The sequence below is a fragment of the Phodopus roborovskii genome, unplaced genomic scaffold, assembly GCF_943737965.1.
Source record: "Phodopus roborovskii unplaced genomic scaffold, PHOROB, whole genome shotgun sequence".
Lineage (NCBI taxonomy): Eukaryota > Metazoa > Chordata > Mammalia > Rodentia > Cricetidae > Phodopus > Phodopus roborovskii.
This window is the reverse complement of record NW_026126413.1, coordinates 15,213,274-15,229,401: the sequence shown is the minus strand read 5'-3', so window position 1 is coordinate 15,229,401 and position 16,128 is coordinate 15,213,274. Positions and strand designations below refer to the sequence as shown.

The following is a 16,128-nucleotide window of genomic DNA, read 5'->3' as shown; positions in this document are numbered from 1 at the left end:
CCATGTGCTGTATTAGCAGACTGTAATTTGTAGCATTTGTATGATTCTTTGGGATAAGACCTATGCAAAAATAATGACATCTGTGCTCTAACCTTCTATGTGATGCATTAACATTCCATGTGTACATGTCTATGCACTTACTAATTACTTTTTCTAGTATCAAAGCTAGCTTTTCATGCTCACTGTAATCTGTATTGTACTCCTTATATGTTAAGCTGATTTGGTTGAGTCTTGAACTCTGTAATGTGTTTTCTGCTTTAGATTTACATCAACCCTGTTAGTTTTCCTCCATTTTACAACTGAGGAGCCTGAGGCTTGGAGAATGCTGTGGAATAAGGAAAAGAATCAGTTTTGGGGTTCAGCCATAAAACTCGCAGGTCTGACCTTAGAGTCACCCACAGCTAAATTAGTTATTTACCACTACTGCCAGTGGCCATTACATCCTGTTAGGCTTAAAGACCGTCTGAGATACATTCACAGAGAGTGGCTGGTTAGTTATCAAATCTAAATGTCATCTTCTGGGTTAGGCTCTGTTGAGGTAGCAAAGAAATTGAAGGCGTACCTTTGTTCTTCATAATGAGGTAGAGTCTATGTGTGAGAGCAGTGAATAAGATAGGGAATTAGCTTTAATAGTGATGTCAGTGAGAGGCAAGGTAGCATTCGGTCTTATTACCAGAGAGGCCTCTCCTTATTTGAAAAACTCCTGGGAGCTTTAACAAGAGGCAGATTTTCAAAGGGTAGGTCAGCATGTGTGAAAAGGGCCCTGGCTTTGGTCCCTTCTTGGCCTTCCTTCTGCTGTGTCTGGCTTCTGTCCAGTCTGGGTCTGCCTCAGCCCAGTGATGAGAGACCTTCACAGATTAGCATTCTGTACAAAGGGTTAGCTCTGATGAGCGGCTCCTCGTGGTTCCCTTTTGCTCTGAGTGCCCATCAGACCTCTTCCTGACTCTAGGCATCCTCACCTGTAGCCATTGCAGGTGTCTCCTGTCACTCAGGAGCTGTCACCGGGAGGGGTAGAAGGGTGTGTCTGGGGCTAATTTTCTGGGTTAAAATATGGAACACGTTTCTGATGAACAGAGCTGTAAAATTTTATGTATAGAAACAGAGGATCATTGCAACTCCATACACCTCCCAGCCACTGTAACTAGGTTTAACATTTGGTGCTCTTTCAAGTAAAGTGGAAATATTTGTCGCCACAAGTCACACACTTATTTCTCTATTTGGACTTTTGAGTTGAACTAGCAAAACTTAATGTCTGGCAGATAAGATTGAAATTCTACATTCTTCTTTAAGTTATTGTTGTTGTTGTTCTTTATTAATAAATTTTATTTAAATTAGGAGCAATCTTATTTTACATATCAATCCCAGTTCCATGTCCCTCCCATACTCCCAAGGGAGGGTGAGGCTTTTCCATGAGGAATCATACCAAAATCTATTAAGTCATTTGGGGTGGGACCTAGGCCCTCCCCCCATGTACCTAGGCTAAGGGAGTATCCTTCCATGGGGAATGGGCTTCCGAAGTCCATTTGTGCACTAGGGATACATCCTGGTTCCACTGCCAGAGGCCCCATGGACTGTCTAGTCTTCCAAGCTGACACCCACATTCAAGGGGCCTAGTTTGGTCCTATGTTGGTTCCCCAGTTGTCAGACTGGGGTCCATGAATTCCCAGTTGCTCAGGGCAGCTGTTTCTGTGAGTTTTTCCACTGTGGTCTTGACCCCTTTGTTCATCACTTCTCTATCTCTGAAACTGGATTCCAGGAGTTTGGCTTGGTGCTTAGCTGTAGATCTCTGCTTCTGCTTCCATCAGCTACTGGATGAAGGCTCTAGGGTGGCATTTAAGGTAGTCATCATTCTCATTATAAGGGAAGCCTCTTCACTATTGGTGAGATTCCTAGTTGGGGTCATCCTTGTGGATCTCTGTACAATTCCCATAGTGCCAGATTTCTCTTTAAACCTATAATGACTCCCTCTATTGATGTGTCTCTTTTCTTGCTCTCCTCTATTCATCTCCCCATTCAATCTTCCTGATCCCTCATGTTCTCCTCCCCCTCCTCTTTCCCCTCCTCTTTTTCCTACCTACTTTCTCCTCTCCCCATATTCCCAGTTTGTTCAGGGGCTCTTGTCCCTTTCCCCTTCACTGGGGGACTGTGTATGTATCTCTTAAGGTCCTTGTTCCCTAGCTTCTCTGGAGGTGTGGGTAGTAGTCTGATAAACCTTTGCTCTATGTCTAATATCCGTATATGAGTGAGTACAGACCATGTTTGTCTTTCTGTGACTGGGTTACCTCACTTAAGATGGCTTCTTCTAGTTCCATCCATTTGCCTTCATTCCATGTTTTTTTGCCCCCCCCCCCACTGAGTAATACTCCATTGTGCAAATCTACACCTTATTTATCCATTCTTCAGTTGAGGGGCATCTAGGTTTCTTCCAGGTTCTGGCTATTACAAATAATGCTGCTATGAACATGGTTGAACAGATGTCCTTGTTGTATGGATGTGGATCCTTTGGGTATATGCCTAAGAGGGGGATTGCTGGATCTTGGGGTAGACTGATTTCCATTTTCCTGAGGAACCGCCATCCTGATTTCCAAAGTGGCTGTACAAGTGTGCACTCCCACCAGCAGTGGAAGTGTGTTCCCCTTTCTCCACACCCTCTCCAGCATGAGTTGTCATTGGCATTTTTTATTTTAGTCATTCTGGCAGGAGTAAGATGGTATCTCAGTTGTTTTGATTTGTGTATCCCTGATGGCTAAGGATGTTGAGCACTTTAAGTGTCTTTTAGCCATTTCAGATTCCTCTATTGAGAATTCTCTTAGTTCTGTACTCCGATTTTTAATGGAACGATTTGGTGTTTTGGTGACTAGCTTCTTGAGTTATTTGTGTATTTTGGAATATGTCAGATGTGGGGTTTGTGAATATCTTTTCCCATTCTGTGGGCTGCTGTTTGTCTTGTTGACTGTGTCCTTTGCCTTACAGAAGCATCTCAATTTCAGGAGATCCCAGTTATTGTCATTCTCAGTGTCTGTGCTCCTGGTGTTATGTTCAGGAAGTGGTCTCCTGTGCCAATTCTTTCAAGGGTACCTCCCACTTTCTCTTCTAAGATTCAGTGTGGCTGGATTTATGTTGAGATCTTTGATCCATTTGGACTTAAGTTTTGAGCATGGCAATAGATGTGGATCTATCTGCAGCCTTCTACACACCAGAAACCATTTGTTGAAGATGCTTTTCTCCCCATTGTATAGTCTTAGCTTCTTTGTAAAAAATGAGGTGTTTGTTGGTGTGTGGGTTAATAATCAGGGTTTTCAGTTTGATTTCATTGTTCTACCTGCCTGTTTTTTGTGCCAGTTTTTGTGCCAATACCAAGCTATTCTCATTACTCTTTAGTAAAGCTTGAAGTCAGGAATGATGATGCCTCCAAAAGTTCCTTTATTATACAGGGTTGTTTTGGATATTCTGGGTTTTTTCTTTTTCCATATAAAGTTGAGTATTGTCCTTTCAAGGGCTGTGAAGGATTGTGCTGGGATTTTGGGGGGATTGCATTGAATCTATAGATTGCTTTTGGTAAGATTGATATTTTTACTATGTTGATCCTACCTATCCAAGAGCATTGGAGGTCTTTCCATTTTCTTGTATCTTGTTTAATTTCTTTCTTTAATGACTCAAAGGTCTCATCATATAGGTTGTTTACCTGTTTGTTTAACATTACCTCAAGATATTTTATGTTTGTAGCTATTATAAAGGGTGATGTTTCTCTGATTTATTTCTCAGCCCCTTTATCATCTAGATATAGTATAGCTACTGAATTCTTTTTGAGTTAATCTTGTATCTTGTTACTTTGATGAAGGTGTTAATCAGTTGTAGGAGTTCCATGGTAAAATTCTTTGGGTCACTTTTGTAAACTATAATATCATCTGCAAATAGTAAAAGTTTGACTTCTTCCTTTCAATTTGTATCCACTTGATCTCCTTTTGTTGTTTTACTGCTCTAGCAAGAATTTCAAGTGTGATATTGAAGAGATATGGAGAGAGTGGACAAACTTGTCTTGTTCCTGATTTTAGAAGAATCACATTGAGTTTCTCTCCATTTAAATTGATGTTGGCTATTGGTTTGCTGTGTATTAATTCTGTTATGTTTAGGTATGTTCCTGTTATCCCTGATCTCTCCAAGACCTTTAACATGAACCGGTGTTGAATTTTGTTGGCTTTTTTTAGCATCTAGTGAGATGATCATGTGATTTTTTTTCTTTTTCAGTTTGTTTATGTAGTGGATTATGTTGATGGATTGTTGTATGTTGAACCATCCCTGCATCCCTGAGATGAAGCCTACTTGGTCATGGTGGATCATTTTTCTGATGTATTCTTGGATTTGATTTGCCACTTTTGTATTTTTGCATCAGTGTTCATAAGAGAGATTGGTCTGTAGTTCCCTGTCTTAGTTGTGTCTTTGTGTGGTTTGGGTACCAAGGTAATTGTAGCCTTCTAAAAAGAGTTTTTCAATGAACCTTCTGTTTCTATTGTATCGAACATTTTAAGGAGTACTGGTATTAGCTGTTCTTTGAATTTCTGGTAGAAATCTGCACTGAAACCACCTGGCCCTGGGCTTTTTTTTTTTTTTTTTTTTTTTTTTTTTTTTTTTTAAGGTTGGGAGACTTTTGATGACTGCTTCTATTTCATTAGGGGTTATAGATCTATTTAAATTGCTTATCTGTTCTTGAATTCTAGTAGGTGATATCTATCCAGAAAACTGTCCAATCTCTGGATTTCCTCAGTGTCTTTTGTTATGTTCCCTCTTTCATTTCTGATCTTGTTAATTGGCATGTGCCTCTCTACCCTTTGGTTAGGTTGGATAAAGGTTTGTCTATCTTGTTGATTTTCTCCAAGAACCAACTCTTTATTTCATTGATTCTTTGCATTGTTATGTTTCTTCTTTATTGATTTCAGCTCTCAATTTGATTATTTCTTGGCTTCTGCTCCTCCTTGGTGAGTTTGCTTCATTTGTTCTAGAGCTTTTGTCTGTTAATTCTTTATTGTGGCTATTCTCCATTTTCTTCATTTTCTTCTTGCAGGATCTTATTTTAGAGTATCCCATAGGTTTGGGTATGTTGTGCCTTCATTTTCATTGAATTTTAGGAAGTCTTTGATTTTTTTTTTTCTTCCTTTATCCAGGAGTGGTGCAGTTGAGCACTGTTCAAGTTCCATGACTTTGTAGGGTTTCTGCAATTTCTGTTGTTGCTGAATTCCAACTTTAAGGCATGGTGGTCCAATAAGATACAGGGGAGTTATTCCATTTTTTTTTTTTTATCTGTTGAGGTTTGCCAAGCATGTGGTTGATTTTAGAGAAGGTTCCATGTGGTGCTGAGAAGAAGGTATATTTTTGTTTGTTTGTTTGGATGGAATGTTCTATAGATGTCTGTTAAACCTAATTGAGACATAACTTCTGTTAGTTCCTTTGTTTTTTAAGTGTCTGTCCTATGGGGTTTAATGTATAATTTGAGTTTTATTAATATTTCTTTTATCAATGTGGGTGCCTTAGTATTTGGTACATAGATGTTCAGAACTGAGACTTCATCTTGATGTATTTTTCCTGTGATGAATATGAAATGATCTTCATTTCTTTTGATTAATTTTAGTTTGAAGTCTAATTTGTTACCTATTAGGATAGCTACACCAGCTACACAATGGGGCCATTTGATTGGAAAATCTTTTCCCAGCCCTTAACTCTAAGATAACATTTATCTTTGAAGTTGAGGTGAGTTTCTTGTATGTGGCAGAAGGATGGATTCTACATATCCATTCTGTTAGCCTGTGTCTTTTTATAGGTGAGTTAAGACCATTGATATTGAGGTATATTAATGGCCATTGATTGTAGATTTTTGTTTGTTTTGGATTTATTTTTGGTGATGGTATTGTGCGTGAATTTTTCCCTTTTATTTGGCTTTTGGTAAAGTGGGATTATCTATTGCCTATGTTTTTGTGAGTGAATGTAGTTAACTTCCTTGGGTTGGAGTTTTCCTCCCAGAACTTTCTTCAGGGTTTGTTTTGTGAATATGTATTATGTAAATCTCATTTTGTCATGGGATATCTTGTTTTCTTCATCTATAGTGATTGAGAGTTTTGCTGGGTATAGTAGTCTTGGCTGGTATCTGTGGTCTCTTAGTGTTTGTGGAACATCTATCCAGGACTTCTGGCTTTCAGAGTTTCCATGGAGAAGTTGAGTGTCAGTCTTATAGGTCTGCCTGTGTATGTTACTTGGCCCTTTTCCTTCACTGCTCTTAATATTCTCCCTTTATTCTGTATGTTTGGTGCTTTGATTATTATGTGGCAAGGGGACTGTTTTTGCTCCAGTCTATTTGGTGTTCAGTATGCTTCTGCTTTCACAGGCATGTCCTTTTTTAGGTTGGGAACATTTTCTTGTATGATTTTGTTGAATATGCTTTCTGCACCTTTGAGCTGGGCTTCTTTGCCGCCTTCTACATCTGTTATTCTTAGGTTTGGTCTTTCATGGTGTCCCACATTTCTTGGATATTTTGTGTTAAGGATTTGTTGGATTTAAATTTTTCTTTGGTCGATGAATCTATTTCCTCTAGTTTATCTTCAGCACCTGAGATTCTCTCTTCCATGTCTTGTATTCTGTTGGTTATGCTTGCTTGCGCCTGTAGTTCCTGATCGTTTAGCCAGCTTTCCTATTTGCAGCTTTCCCTCAGTTTGTGTTTTCTTTATTGTCTCTTTTTTTTAGGACTTGAACTGTTTTAATTGTTTCCTTCATCTGGTTGGTTTCTCTTGGCTTTCCTTGCTTTCTTTTAGAGATTGGTTAATTTCTTGCCTTTTTTTGAGTTTGTTTTTTCTTCCATTTCTTTAAGGGATTTCTCATATCTTCTTTGAGGACCTCTGTCATTTTCATGAGGTTGTTTTTAAGGTCATTCTCTCCTGCTTCATCTGTGTTGGGATGTTCAGGTCTTACTGGCATAGAATCCCTGGACTCCGGTGTCATCCAGGTCTTTCTGTTGTTGGGTGTGTTCTTATACTGTTGCCTTCCCATCTCTTCTTCCAGTGGGTACAGGTGGGGTCTCTCCCTGTCCTGGTGGGTATGGGTTCAAGGCTCTGTCCTCTCCTCTCACTCTCTCTCAGAGGTTCAGGGTAAGGACAGGAATGGCAGCTGATGCTGAATGCTTTCTTCTGTCTCAGGGTCCCTTCCCCTTCTCCTGGAGGGTGGAGGGGCAAGACAGGAATGGTGGCCTATTCTGGATGGTTTGTTCTGCGTACAGGTCCCTCTGGGGGATTTGGTGGCAGGAAGGGTCTGAGACTGCAGGTCAGGGAACTCAAAGAGGGAGAGCGTTGTTGTGCGCGCGCACACACACACACATGTCACAGCATACATGTGAGAGAATAACTCTGTGGAATAAGCTCTCTCCCCACACCTTTATGCTGGTTCTGGGGACCAAACTCATGTTGTAAGGTTTCTGAGGCAACCATTTCCTTCTCCAGAGAGAATGCTGATCTTTCTATTTCCATGAAGAAATATTACTTACTATAATGTTACTCAATAGCATACCTTCTGCGTTAAGTGACCTGATTGAGAACACAGCCATCAGAGGGTGTTTTATCACAACTGTGGCAGAGGACGACCAGGCTTTGTGGTGTGCAAAGCTCAACAATTTGACTGACACACAACTAGTAAGAACTGTTTTTGAAGCTGAGTTTGTCTGTCTGATTCCCAGCCTTTTGTTTAAATAATTTTGTTTCCCTGTTTCCAGGTGATGCACACATACATGCATGCATGCATACATACATACATACATACATACACATACACATACACTCTTACAAGTAGAATTCATCCTCTCAATTTATAGCATATTTCTACCTTAGCATATGTGATAACTGTTTTCTTGCTTTAGAATCGTGGCTCAGGGGCCAGCACAGTAGTTTCGGCAGCTGGCTTATTTGGCTATGAGCCTTTGCCTAGCTACAGAACCTATCTGCACTGACAGTGGAGAGGACAGTCTCTACCCTCAAAGCTGCCTCAATGTTGTAGAACCTGGTGTGTACCAAAGCCCTGTTGGGTTGTGGGTATTGCCCTGCTCTTATGGATAAAATTTAAGAAAATAATTTGCTGACTGATTCATCCTCCTTGGACCAGGTCAAGTGTTGCTTAGCTAGTATAGTTAGGTTGCATTCAGTCAGTCAGCAGTTACTGAATTTGTACCAAGGGCCACCACTTCCCCAGGAACTAGATACACAAACGAATAACCCTGTTTCCTGTATCTGGGATCTTAGCAACACACTTTACTGAATGAAAAAGACAATCTAAAATTTGCAGATTTTTTAAAAGTGAACTAAACAGTCATGTTTTCTAGCCTTAGATTTTTAAAAAAGAAGCCAGTCTTCAGAGAGTGACACATGAAGATTCCCTATATCGCATTAGCCTCGCTGTCTAATACCCTGTGGTCGCAGTAGCTCCTCTCTCCAAACATAAAGGGAATGACACATAAGGTACAGGAAATGACTTATTGATGCCCTTCCTGAGTCTATCATTCAAATTACTCAGTCAGCTGGGATGTTTTTAAAGGGTTGTATCTTTCAGAGTTACATCCATGTTATAAAGAAACCATATTTTCCTAAACACAGTCTGTGGCTTTCTGATTTTTCTCATTGATATCCTCTTTTGGATCTACAGTCTTCTAGCTCATGTTTCAAAATATGGCAAGAGAAAAAAATTCAAAGTTTGTACTCCTACTTTAAATGTAAAATTTCTCCACCAAACTGATCAGATCCACAGAGGTAATTAATTACATCTGAGTTCTCACTGGCAGTCTTCATCTTCTAGGTGATACTTGTGTGTGTTTGGTTAGGGAAGTCATATATTCTAGTGCCAACAAAATGGATCCATGAATAAAGTGCTTTTTGTGCAAGCCTGGTGACTTGAGTTCAAGCCCCAGAACCCACATGAAGGTGGGAAGAGAGAATGACCCCAGAGTGGTTGTCTTCTTAACGGCCACACACACGCCATAGCAGGCATGTGTCTGTGTGTACGTGCACGTACACACGCGCGCGCGCGCACGCACGCACGCACGCACACACACACACACACACACACGATTAAGTACTTTTAAAAGTCATACTCTATTGTGGGGATCTGATGAGGAGCAAGTGAAAAAAATGAGTGTGATTCCCTATTTTCAAGAAAATGTATTTCATAGAATGTGTGGAGGAAAAATGTTCAGGGTGATTTTCTCTGCTGTGATCCAGGTGATTTTGTGCCCACGTGTGTACATTTTGAAGTAAAACCGAACCTGAAAATGTCTTTTTCCCATTATACTACTCAATGCTATAGTCAAATAGTTGATGTGCACTGACCCCTTTACTCAAGACCCCCTCAGTAACTCTACGTGGTTGATTTAAGCAGGTCCGTTTGAGAGGTGCAGAAACCAGTGTCAAGAGAAGGTGACTTTAGGTCCAGGTCAAGGACATGACCACAAGCCTAGTTCATCTTTAGTTCCGTGCTCACACTGTACCATGAGTAAATGATAAGCTGTGTGAATTAAGCCGTTTTCCCCTTCTGTAATTAAAATTCTGAGAGCACTTTGGTTAAATAAAGCGTTGGATCTTTTGACCTGGTGGTTGATGGAGGATACCCATAATGCTTAGATTCTGTGGTGCTGGGCACCAGCATGCATTAAACTACCTAATACACTTGCTAGGTGCCTGCTTGAGGGAGGGAGCCTGTGTCCCTTCTGATACAGGTTGACCAGCTGTCTGTACCTCAGAGCCCTCTGCAATCTCCACACACAGGAGTCTCTCTTCATTCTCCTTCCTGTGTTTCAGGCAAGGAAATGCCCGCACTGCTCTGCACCATTCAATAATCGTCATTGTACTAGGAGTGAAGCAAAACAGATAAAGGCAGACATTGCATTTATTAAGCATCATTATTGTGTTAATAATCATGACATTCTAGTCATGGCATCCTAACTTTACTGACGTCAAGAAATAAAACTCCCTGGTGTTGAATGCATGTTGGTAGTCTGTGCCTTGAGAAACTATGGTGTGGATCTATCAACTGGTGTGTGTGTGTGTGTGTGTGTGTGTGTGTGTGTGTGTGTATCAGAGTTCAAGTTGACAGAAACTGCAGTGAACCTAGACTGACACTGATGTCCTGATTTATGCAAATGGACACCATTATGTATTCTGGGAACATGGTTGGACAGTCACTGGTATTTCATGGGGAAAGGGACACCAGCCTATTTCACCTTGAGAGAATACCATCTCCAGTTTGTAGTCCCTTCTAGCTCATTTCTAGACTGCTTTCCATATTAGATTTTCTTCAAAATAGCATCACGAACACAGCACATTTATTTTTGTGAGGATGAGGGAGCACATTGTATATTTGCATATATTCTCAAAACATTCTCATGAATAGGCAGGAAGGTAAAAACCCAGATGAAGCACCTTATGCCCAACATACAAAGTGATTTGCTTGGACTTCAGTGGAAAGTCAGGGTCAGAACCCACCACGGTATCTCCCAACTTAATTAAACATTTTTTTTCCCCCTCAGGTTGCCAGTAATCTGCATAGTTACAGAGCATGGCAGAAGGGATGCAGAAGAAAGACTAGGAGTCGCCCAGTTGCTACAGAATTACGTCACTGGCCTGCTGCTTACTCTTTTCTTTTCTGCTCCAACAGGGAGGTACCTCCTTCCAAACCCGGTGGCAGGGCAGGCATGGCCTGCCTCAGCTGAGACGTCCAACCTCGTGCGCATGCGCAGCCAGGCACTGGGCCAGTCAGCGCCCTCGCTCACAGCCAGTTTGGTGAGTGTCTTCCCCGTGGTCGGATTTGCCATGGCCTTTATCTCAGTGGGGTCTGTCTAGCTGCTTCAAGTATAACTGTGTTTGCATTTACATAGTGTAGCATTGACCGCAGGTTGGGCAGTGGGCATGTCTGGTTCTCGGTATGCCATTTCTTCCTGCCCACCCCCAAATGTGGAATATTTCTATTTGGTTCTGTGTTGCCCTGCCCCTCCCCCTGTCATTCCACTCCCCACAGCACCTCCCCAAAGTAAAAACGTTTCTAGCATTTTCCAAATGTGGACAAACAACAAAAACATTTCTAAAAAAAAAAAAAATAGAAGGCTAGATGGTAAGTCCAAGGGTCAGAAAGACACAGATGGCACCAGTCTGTGCCTTATCAGATCACCTTGCCCAGCTTGTTGATCACTTGCTGTGTGTGTGTGTATCGATGTGTGCATGGTGTGAGCACATATTTATGTAGGCATGCATTGAGTCATTCCGAGAGTAAGACGCGTGCCCATCGGAACTCTCACTTTGGCAATTGTCAACTTGAGTAATTTTCTCACTGATGCAAGCCACTGTCTGCTTTGCAGTCTGGTCCGGTTCACCAGTGGGCTCCACCGTGGCTGGTCCCCAACACTCGCCTCTTTGCTCGCCTTTGGTCTGGTGTGCTCCCAACAGCCTTGCTCGTCGTTTATGACATCGACGTTGTTGAAGAAAATTTATAGGCAATTTTTCTTGTTGTGCTCGTCCGCCGATTTCCCATGGCGAGACTCTGGTTTGTGCTTTCCTGTGCCAAGTTGAGAACTGGTGGTGTGTCCTTAGGGCATGCTCTTGACAGGGTCAGGGTGCCTCTCTGCCCCTCACTGTGTTGTTAATTTGAATAATGCGGTCAAGGTGCTGCTTGGTCGATCTGCAGTAGTCACTACTGACTTCCTCTCTTGGAGTGTAGGAGCTGTCTGGGGAGATAGTCTAGGCTATGCAGACATGCTTCTTGCCAAAAACTTCCCCTGAATTCAGCATCTGTTGGTGATTCCTGGAAGGATCATTCTTTTTTATGTTCATTAAAAATGGTGGGGGCTAGGAATGTAGCTCTATGGGAGAGTGCTTGCCCAGCAGGTGGGAAGTCCTGGATTTTATCCCCTGCACAGAAAAAAAAAAAAAAGACCTTCCAGTATGCATACTCCATATTCACTAGTGGAGACATATTTGTGTATCTGTTGCTAGCATAGAGTTGAGCTTTTCTTTTTCTTTTTTTTTTTTTTTCTTTCCCAGTGTAACCTTGATTTTTAGCCTTTATGCTTACTAGACTTTTGTTTTTCTGCTGGACACCATTTAAAAAAATGTGTGTGTATACGTGTGTGTGGTATCACATGTATGTGGGTGCACATGTATGTGCACACGTGTGGAAGCTCAAACATGACATCATTGTCTTTTTGGTCACTCTCCACTTTCTGTATTAGTCAGAGTCTCTTGATGGATGTACTTGGAATTTCACGAGTTCCCACTGTCATAGCTAACCCGTTTGCCCAGGGGCCCTGTCTCTGCCTCAAGTGCTGGAATTGCAGTCAACTGCCATGCTGGGCTCTCATGTTTGAGTGACAGTCACCATATCTACTGAGTCTTTCCAGCACACCTTAGCAGACTCTCACTTACCTATTCTAACTCAAGTCAACGTCTTTACAACTTGGTCTGGGGATGTGGCTCAGTGGCTTTATTCCTCTCCACCCAAACAAACAAAAACAAAACCACGAACTTTTGGGTCAGTGGTTAAAAAGTTGCATGGCATCATAATAGGTTTTTAAAAATGTCTTATTCACAAAAATAAGTAATACATATAAATCAGTGTAATGGTGTCTTATAATTTTTGCACACTGGTGGGAACTTACATTGTCTGTTTGGTCATATAGTGCATGGAGGTTTGATTTTGGTCTAGCCTTGAGTCCTTCTTTGGCATTAAAGAGATATATTCCATCAACCTGATCTACAATCGCAGAATGCAAAAAACATGTTAAAAACAGTCCACGAAGCAAATTTGACTGATCCTTCTTTCAAAAAGATTAACAATCTGAATGTTCTCTAGAATGTTCTCCAGAGAAGATACTGAAGCAGTAGTGGGGAGTCTGGTTCTCCTCCATCACCTTCCTTCCCCTCCTAACGGAATTGTTTGCCTTGGGGAATTTGTTAAAACATGATTTCTCGGTAAGCGTTTACTTTTTAAGACAAAAATACTTCACAGTTTATGATTTGTGACAGTGTAATTCAAACACTGCAATCCTAGCATTTTAATAGCAATGCTATGTACATGCTTGTTGGAAAGTGAATCACTGTAATGAAAGAAATTCTGCCCCACATACTCTTACCACCTAAATCCTTGATCACATGCCCAGACACAGACTGATGTTTTCATTGCTCATAAGCACACCAAACCACCTAAAGTATTGGAAATAGGGTGCAAAAATAAGAAATGTTACCAGATAACATCAGAGGAATACCCCCTAAAATGTGCCAGGTAACATTCTTAGCAAGGAATCATTTAGATTTGTAGCTTGTCTACCCACAAGCTCTCTGAAGCTTCACTTGGCGGTGACTGAATGAACTGTGGCTAAATTTGGTCACAGAGACCCGACTACGTTTAAGCTGTTAACTTCATGGTTGTCAGGGTGTCCTGCTAGGCAGAGCCCCATCTTGACTTCCTGGGTCTGTTGTGGTATGCCACCTGCCTTCCTGGCCTCTGGCCTTACTTCTGGGACCCCTTAGAGCTGCGAGCTAACTTTGCCAACCCACTTAGTGTCAATCATGGTATACCTTTGAATGCTTAACTCTCCAAGTGAGATTGTGAGCCTCTTGAGGGCAGACTGATAAGATGGTTCCATTTTCTGCTCCCTCCTGCCCTTAGCACAGAGCCTTGCATGTGGGAGGCATTTAATAAATAGTAATGAAGTAAGGGATAATCGTTCAGGAGAAAATGTCAGCTGTCTCTTGCCTCAAGGTAAAGTGATGGTGTGTAACTGTATACTCTGATTGATAGCCTAATGATGTCATCCATCTAAAACCTCCAGTTTTGCTGTTCTGTGTGTATCTTACATTTGGGAGTATCTTTAAAATCCATATAACAGGCCAAATCCTAATTAGTTCAGGTCAGCCACTCAGAAAACATGATGACACAATTGTAACATGACAATCGTTGTCCTCCGTCAAGAGGTGTCCATTAATCTGCTTTTGTGTAGCTTTGTAGTCATGGTGGTTTAAATTTTTTTATTGAATTTTTTTCCTAATTTCTAATTTGAAGGGGTATTTGTCCAAGTGTAGGAGAATCAGAAAAAAGTACTCAAGAGTGTTTGTGCCCAAATGGCCGCATCACATAAGATGTGACAGAATTCTGTTCCATCAAAACAACTCACATTTCAGTACGGACCTTTTACTTGAGAGTTGAGAATATGCTAGCAAGATATTAATGAAGGCTATGTGGTTTGGTGGGTATGAATTTTAGCAAATGCATGACCTGTAGTGTTCTAAAAGCCATGGGCACATTTGAAGGTTCTGCTAGCTACCATCTCAAGGAGATTAATTCCTAGCCCGAAGTATCTAGTTTTCCTTGGCAATGCTAAATGTAGTTGTGTTCCCTCTCCCAGACACTTTGGGCATTTCAGATAAATGGCACATTGCCAATTCATCCTAAGTAGCCTGGTAGCTGGCAGAGTACATGCTCAGCCAGTGTCTGCCCGCTGGGCCACCAGCCGGGAGTGCTGATGAAATGTCAGATGTATACTTCATATACATTAATCTGAAAGGGGAAAACTCATTTTCCCATTTGCTGTCTCCATCTTTCTGTCCCTCCCCACACACACGGGTAGTTTATCACAGAAGTTGTCGTCATCAGGAGCTGGGGGATTTGTGCAGATGCTGCTTTCTGGCAAGAGAGATGGAAATTCTAGGAGGCAGAGGCAGGGCCAGCGGTGACTTATTTCTTGGTCGGAAGATATGGATGTAAGCCTCGATGACTGATGTTTATATATGGTAGATGTGGCCAATCATAAGGAACATTTGCTGCTTTTGTACTTTGCTGTAATGGATGGAGGAGGGACTTTGAAAATCAGGTGCCCATATATCTCTCCAGTTGTGTTTGACCTGAATTGCCTGTCTCATCTGTTGCGTTCATCATCTAAAGGTTCCACTCACATTCTTTCTCACCGAGGTCTTCCTTGACCATCTGTCTGAAGATGGTCCCTGTTCGGAAAGATAGACACCCCACAGCCTTCATTTTACTCTCGAGTTCAACACCTTCAAATGTATTATTTACTATTTTATTGGTAGCCATGTGGCCATAGCGAGCAAATCTGGGGATGCTCCTGTTGCTTATGGAAAATGGCCTGTTATTTTATAGACTCTGTAAATATCCCCCATACACTTTAACTCCTCTCACTTACTGTAGTCCATACATAGTGAGTGCTTCGTAAATACACTGCATGCCGTCAGGGATGACGGCAAGAAGACAGGTCTGATCATGTACCGACATGTAGTCGGTTGAATGCATGCATGACCCATGGATGAGAAAGGCTCACTCTATCTCCTATTACTCTAATGTCTTGTAGTTTCTTGGTTGCCTGTGCTCAAAACAAAATTAACAAACTGAGAGAATTTTTCCAGGCTACAAAACATTTTTAAACAAGGAAGGTGTTTTCAAGTGCTATTGTTCAACTTGAAGCTTTTGGCTAAGTGGGGAAATGCTCTTTCTTTGGTGATTATCTTTTTATATCATATCCATCTCCCTTAATGGAAAAATCATATTTCATGATGTACTATAAATATTAAAACCAAACTATTTAGACTGTAATATATTCCAAGAGCCTTAATGAATATTCATCTTTTACATTTGCAAAAATGTATTGTGAGGAGTCTGGGAAAATTCACTAAGCATATGCAGAAATGTATTTTCCCTTGTCCTACTCATTCACAATGTAGAGACACAATGCCAGCATCTATTTAGGGTGCAGTCTTTATTTACAGCCATTTAATATTATATCAATACTTCATTAGCCTTACAGCTCAAAAACAAAAACCTGATTTGAAGTCTAATTAGTTAACTCCAAGAGGGCGCCTATTAAATATTGATGCAGGAGTGGCTTGCACGCCCTTGGATAAATTGCTTGACAAAAGTTGTGGACTACATCTCCGAATTAGCATTTCTTTTTAGCCATTATGACTCAATTTAAAGGCTGCATAATATTCCAGGGCTGGGGTTTATTGCAGTAAATCTTAGATTATTTACAAGTTTTTCATGCTGTTGGTAATGCTGATTCGTCCACTACGTGCCTCTTGGGGTAGATTCTTACAGGGGGATTAC

At 41.2% G+C, this 16,128-nt stretch overlaps 1 protein-coding gene across 1 annotated transcript in view; it reads left to right on the top strand.

Annotated features, from left to right (window-relative positions):
• Positions 1 to 16,128, top strand: part of Mast4 (microtubule associated serine/threonine kinase family member 4) — a 555,461-nt gene that overhangs the window by 178,717 nt on the left and 360,616 nt on the right. The window contains exon 3 of the mRNA XM_051182862.1: positions 10,678 to 10,802. Coding sequence (XP_051038819.1) covers positions 10,678 to 10,802 — 125 coding nt within the window. The remainder of the gene's footprint in view (positions 1 to 10,677; positions 10,803 to 16,128) is intronic.